The sequence below is a fragment of the Trifolium pratense genome, linkage group LG4 (assembly GCF_020283565.1).
Source record: "Trifolium pratense cultivar HEN17-A07 linkage group LG4, ARS_RC_1.1, whole genome shotgun sequence".
In the NCBI taxonomy this organism is placed as follows: Eukaryota; Viridiplantae; Streptophyta; class Magnoliopsida; order Fabales; family Fabaceae; genus Trifolium; species Trifolium pratense.
This window is the reverse complement of record NC_060062.1, coordinates 23,547,767-23,554,346: the sequence shown is the minus strand read 5'-3', so window position 1 is coordinate 23,554,346 and position 6,580 is coordinate 23,547,767. Positions and strand designations below refer to the sequence as shown.

Genomic DNA, 6,580 nt, shown 5'->3' with positions numbered 1-6,580 from the left:
AGATAGATATGTCACCTAAAGAATACAAACATCTTTTATTACATGAACAATGCATTTATCAACGTTACTTAGCTTGAGAGATATGCATGTGAAAAAAATGACTACAAAATATATAAAATAGTTGAAAAATCTTTAGTACCCTAGCTAGAATTATATTAGATACCGACATGAGAAAATTAATTTTAAATTTACTTTAAAGTAATCAAATATAAATAAATAATTAACATTCAGAGTAACAAATTAAAGTGTTCCCCAATACCGCAATTTTGCAGTTGCAGAAATGTTGATTTGCGACTACAACATTGTGAGTGCAAAGACAATATATAGTGATCACAAATTATTTTAATGGATATATTTAATGTATAAAATTTAAAATTTAAAATTGAAAGTGAGTTATAAAATAAGATAAATTATAATATTTTATACTAATAAAAAGAAAGTTCGTACCAAAAAAAAAGAAAATAAGTTACTATAAAATAAGATAAATTATACTATCGTTGTCCCTAATTATAAGACCCCGTTGAGAAATTGCGGAGATTAAGAAAGTGAACTGAGACATTAAATTTGTTGACAATTAATACTGTTTTTACAATTATATCCTTCAAAAAAGAGAATAATTTATTGTTTTTCTAAAGTATTTATTACAGATCGTAGAAAAATATGCATTTTAATTAGGAATATGTTAGTAAAAAAATAATTGATGCTCTTGAAAATATGAGAAGGGTCTTGTAAAAAGGAACAAAAAAAAATGTAAAGAGGACCTTATATTTAAAGACGGAGGTAGTAATATTTTATACTAATAAAACAAAATCACACCGCAACAACTATAATACACATACGTTCAAAAAAAACTATAATACACATACGTTCAAAAAAAACTATAATACACATCACAATAGCCACAATGTCCACAATCCATTGGCCTCAACAACATTTTAAAACAATGATATCAATCATCAACAATTGAAAATTTAGATTAAGTTTTCATATAACCTACGAATTGGAAAACTCATTTTCACAAATGGAAGATAAAGCAAGCTTAAAATTCAACCATTTAATATAAGTTAATATAGAGCATGCTTCATAAATATGAGGATAGTACGTAGCTAACTTATATATATAATAATTAGATTTCAAGTTCAATCTAATAAAGATACATGTAGTTCAAGGATAGTGTGCTTTTTATCCTCACCTTTCTACATATTAAAGTTACATAACATACATAAATATATATTGTACCTCCACAACCTAGTTAAATTATAACTTATATAGATAGATATAGATAGGGTTTTCGATGAGATGAGAGGATGAATGTGCCAAAGCTAAAGAAGCATAGGCATGGCAGCATCCATAGGAAATGGTTTGCACATGACATTTTCCATGTAGTAGTTTGTTGCATCCATCACAGCAAATTGCATATCCTCAGAAGGTTTCCAGTGACGTTTTCTTTGATTAATGAACCAATTGTTGATCTGCTTCAAATCTAGGCCCGTGGATTCTGCTAGTGCTTGCTTTTGACTTTCCTACATGTTCAACCAATGTCAAATAAAATGAGACTTTATTAAGATCATTACAACCAAATTTACACATATTTGTTCAATTCATATGTAACTATTTTTTATTTTATTTTTTGTTTTCACCACCAGTATCTGACCACTAGACCGTCTAATCTAGTTCGGGGGTCAGTTCTGGCATCGAGTGGTTCCAATGCGACAAATATATATAATATGATGATTGGACATGTACATTATTAGTGTATAATTTGATAAACTCTTGTTTCCAAATACCATTTTATACATTATTTTCAAATATGTGAGATAAAAAATTAGGTTAAATTACTAGAAGTCCTTGAACTATTTGGAGACAATTGTCTAGTATGGGCCTCCCAAAAGGAGTCCAAAGTGGACCCTTGCCAATTTTAGTAAAATAATGAATTTTATAATATAAAGGGAAAGATGATAAAAGTATATTAAAATTTACTAAAAATACTAATTAAGAGTCCACTTTTTTGGAGGTCCATATTGCTTGGACTCATCCTCTTAAATGTATCCTTGAACTTGAAAAAAACTGTAATTTGATCATTAAACTTGTCAATAATTAATTGCCTAAACTAAGTTTTTAATCAAATCACTTAACTTTTGAATAATTAAGATCTTAAAATTAGAAACCCTAATTACAAATTATTTAAAAATTGAGCATATTTTAAATCTTTTTAGTTCAAAGATCTAATCATAAATTATTGCCAAATCCAAGGATACAGTTACAAACTTTTAGTTTGGAACTATATAAAAATTTCCAAACAGATCAAGAACCTCTCCAATATTGTAAAAAAATTATATGTTAAAATCTTGCTAATGCATAATATGGTTATGAACATTTATATCAAGACATGTGCTAAGAAACATTGAACCAGCATGATCGATATATGAAATCATGAAAGATGTAGAATTTAGTTACCGATGGGTAAGGCCATTTGTAATGCCTGTTCCACCAATCAAGTAGTTGCTGCCGAGCTTCCTTTGGTAACTTTCCATTCTTTTTCTTCTTCAAAAACTCTTTCTTGAGGCTCCCAAGATATCCACTATACTTGCGCAAAAGCTGCACTTTTAATTCCTGATCTTCACCTTGAGTATCAAGGTTGTTCTCATGCATATCAATCTCATTATGTGAAGCTGGTTCACTTTGACCTACCAAAACACAACACAAAATGGAAAAACTATTAGTGATTTAAATTAATAATGTGTTTTAAAGTTGCATTTGTGACCTACATCGCTATGCGCAATGTTTATATGTATTTGGACAAATCATCCTTTGGCCTAGCTTCTATGAGTGAGATCAAATCATCCTTTATTTTTGAAGTTGCATTGTGTGCTACATCATCATTATTTGAGCTAGGTTTTAGAAATGATATTCATTAACGAGGCGTGCCAAAAAAAAAGCATTGTGATAATTAGGTATATTCAATTTTTTGAAATGAAACACATTACCTAAAGAATGACAAATACATAAGCCAAAAGAGTTTATCAATGAGTTCTTTATATCTTGTATTCACTCTAAAAACAATTGTAAAGAACATATCCATTTCTCAAATCCTTACCATAAATAATCTTGAGTTATGGATCAAAAGCATATAATATAATCTCAAAAAAATATAGATAATTTCAAATCATCAACTATCATTAGAAAATTATGCTTTGATCACCCAGATATGAGTATCAATTAATGCATATTTTAAAATGTAACCCCTGCCTCAACCACTAGAGATACTATAACAAAAGGGGGCAAATAACATAGTACATATGAAAAACTTACCTTAGTGTTGTGAATCAAAGTTCATAGAGAACCAAATTGAGAAAAAAAACATGTATGACAAAAGATGACAAGACACAGTTTCCATTTTCTACCAAGTTCTTATTTAAAGCACAATAACAAAGTTAACCACACTTCTAAATTCTAAATGAAGACAAGGAATTCAATAGAGGGAAGAAGGGATAACACCTTACAAGAGATGACATTAACAAACACATACACTTAGTGTGAAACAATATTGGACAAATCCCAAAGCATATCTCAAGTGGTCGAGCGGGTCAACAATCGAAGGAGATTGAAAATAAGATCCAAGATTCAAACCCTGACTACTAACACAACAAACTAACAACTAAATTTGTTTTTAAAAACATCCAGAAAGCGATTAATATAGCATTGAGATTGAATAAACAATTTCAGCTTTTGAATGATAAAGTAAAACCTCATTTTCAAACCTTTTGACCTAGTTCAAACACCTTTGATCCATCTTATCCACAATATTTCAAATAATGGTATTTTTTTCCTTCTTAAAAACTCTAATCACACTGTTTATTTATGATCAAAAGGGTAACTTGACTATAATATTTTAATAAGCTAATCAGATTTTACTCAACTAATATAAATATTGGAATTTATCAATTTTATTAAAGAACTCACTAAACACATACATGCACCAAATTTTTTAATTTTTTTTGAGATGAGGTGTATAAAGTGAAACCAATAGAGATGTGATTATCATCATTTTACCAATTACTACCCCTAGTTCTTAATGTAAGAGAAAATTTACTTTTCTAGATACATTGAGTAACTAATGTATCTAACATCAGATACATTAAGAACCGGAGGGAGTAATATTAATCGATTTATTAAGCTTTATAAGGAAAATAGTGCAAAGATCATATAATTTAAAGGTAATCACCAAAGTCAGTTGAAACAGCAAGAGCCTTAAGCTGAGACTCAATTCTTGAGAGAAAAAGCATAGCTTCTTTGAAGGGCTTTGTGAGTTCTTGCTCATACTTGATAAGCATCTCACAATAAGCCTCCATGAACTGATCCAAACCTGGATCTTCACCAATACTACTCCTTCCTGATGAGCCATTCAAGGCTTCACATTTTGCACATGACTCCTCTAAACTAGCCACCACTTCTGGAGGTGCTCCAACCTGCAAAACATTAAAGAAAATATTAAAATATTAAAATCTCAAAAACAAATTTTTTGTATCTTGAGTATTTCATCTTGTCACAAGTTATAAAAGAGTGCATGATAAAATATATTAAATTATATATATGTCTGAATTAGTGTTGTCAATTGCAGATCGCAGAAAATAGCAGTTTGATCAAATTCTGCTACGCCACGGTGTTATAACACCGGTTCACACCGGTATAGCTGATATTTGACAATATTTTGTACTAAATTATATACTCACTCCGGCCATATTTATAAGCAAAAAATCTCTTTCAAATTCATTGAATAATATATGTATCTGGTTTATATCATAGACGAGATACAAAAAAAAAACGAATTTTTGCTTATAGATATGGAAAGAGGGAGTATGTTTTGAGAAGAAAATGTTGTGTGGGAGTTTGAAGTTGAAGAAACCTTCAAGCAATTGAGGTAAGAAGACAAGAGACGATGAAAGAGAGGATGTGCCATGATTTTATCCCTAACAGCAACACTTGAAGAAGTGTTGTTGTTGTTGTTCTGCTGTTGATTGTAGTTATGATGAACTTGAACACCAGAAGAGTTGTTGTTACTCAAAGGAAATGAAAAAAACTTCCTATTAACATTATTTTCCATATTCATCATATGATGTTGATGATGATGATGATGATCCATAGCTGAAATCTCACTGCAACTTTGTCCTCCAAACCCTAACATAGTCAAAACAAAGTTAAGTTAAAGCAAAGAAAAAGCTTTATGTTTCTCTCTTTTAATACATGTGTTATATAAAAAGTAAAAATAAAAACTTTATAATGTATAAAATAATATAATACCTGTTTTGCTTAGTCCCCAAAAAAATTACTGTATATGAAAAAGAAGAGTACTCCCGGAAATGAAGCTAAAAAATGTGTCTGTAACTGTGAGTGAGAAAAAATAAAAAACTGAGTCAGAGAAGAATAGGGATTTTTGGGGTTGATGGACAGTAATGTTCTGGGAAAAGTGGAATCAGATTCATACAAACTTTGGTTGCAAATGGTCTTTCTTTATGATGATAAGTACATTCAAGAATAGTAAGAACACAAGCAGAACAGTAGAGAAGTGTTAAATGCAGGTGGAGACAGAGAGAGGTTAGATGGAGAGTTAACGTGTGTCTCTGCAACTTAACTCAGAGTTTTCCTTCCCAATGAAATTAATGAATGAAATGAATCTCACTGCTGCTACCTCTTTCCTTGGTCTATGCATTTCTACTGTTTATAAGTACTACTAACACTGTTTGTTTCCTATACTACTACTCCTACTCACCCCTAGTTTCTTTATCACTACAACCTACTCCTATCTTATTAAATCATCATGTTACTAGTACTACACTCATTGTTCCATAGATTCATAACTAATTATAGGTTAATTACACTTAGAATGAAAGATAAAGACGTAAGGTGTGCCGTTCAATTTTTTTGAATGGTAAAATTAATTCTTTATTTTTTTAAAATAATTTCCATAATTTAGAAGATATGCATGATCTTTTAAACTATTTATGGATTACAGTCTCTGGTTCTACGAAGCCAAATATATCAAACACAAATGTCAAATGGTATAAAAATATGTTGATTGTCTAAATATGTTTTTTTTTTTTAATTTTTGGCAACTTTGCTTTAAGCAGCTTTGAGAATTGTCTGCCCCACAGAAAAGCTTCGGTCTTCAATCCCACAAGTGGTGAAACCTCATTCAAATCTACACATGCATGTTTTTCCTCTATCAACTTATAAACTAACATCCGTCGATCTGAGAGTCGATCATCCATCATGTTGATCGGTCAAAAAGTTCATAGTCGCCTCTTTAAAGTGCATTATTTAGGAAAGAATGTGATGCTGCTTGAAACTCATGGTAACAAGTTGGTTTCTTGGCAAAGATTATATCAACCCTTATCAAAAGCAATTTTGATGGCCAAGGCCAAAATAGTTTTCGTTAGTTCAGCGCATTGAGAGCAAAAGAACAATAATATTAGAAGCATAGCAACATAAAAAATTAGCTTGATAGTCTTTGAAACACTACCACAGACTGCATTACCGGGACTCCCATGAGCAGCTCCATTTAAGTTGCATTTAGTTAAAA

General features: G+C 30.4%; 1 protein-coding gene across 3 annotated transcripts; it reads right to left on the bottom strand.

Annotated features, from left to right (window-relative positions):
• Positions 1 to 1,103: 1,103 nt before the first annotated feature.
• Positions 1,104 to 5,830, bottom strand: LOC123923133 (homeobox protein SBH1-like). Of its 3 annotated transcripts, XM_045975792.1 has the most exons (6): positions 5,486 to 5,830; positions 5,302 to 5,385; positions 4,907 to 5,178; positions 4,226 to 4,469; positions 2,458 to 2,687; positions 1,104 to 1,523 (listed from the first exon to the last, which is right to left on the bottom strand). In XM_045975792.1, the coding sequence occupies exons 3-6, from the start codon at positions 5,141 to 5,143 to the stop codon at positions 1,323 to 1,325; spliced, it is 912 nt and encodes a 303-aa protein (XP_045831748.1). In that variant the 5' UTR covers positions 5,144 to 5,178; positions 5,302 to 5,385; positions 5,486 to 5,830; the 3' UTR covers positions 1,104 to 1,322. The 3 variants fall into 3 exon arrangements, with proteins under 3 accessions (XP_045831748.1, XP_045831747.1, XP_045831746.1); XM_045975791.1 differs by having other exon boundaries at positions 5,302 to 5,830; XM_045975790.1 differs by lacking the exons at positions 5,302 to 5,385; positions 5,486 to 5,830 and having other exon boundaries at positions 4,907 to 5,185.
• Between the last annotated feature and the right edge of the window lie 750 nt (positions 5,831 to 6,580).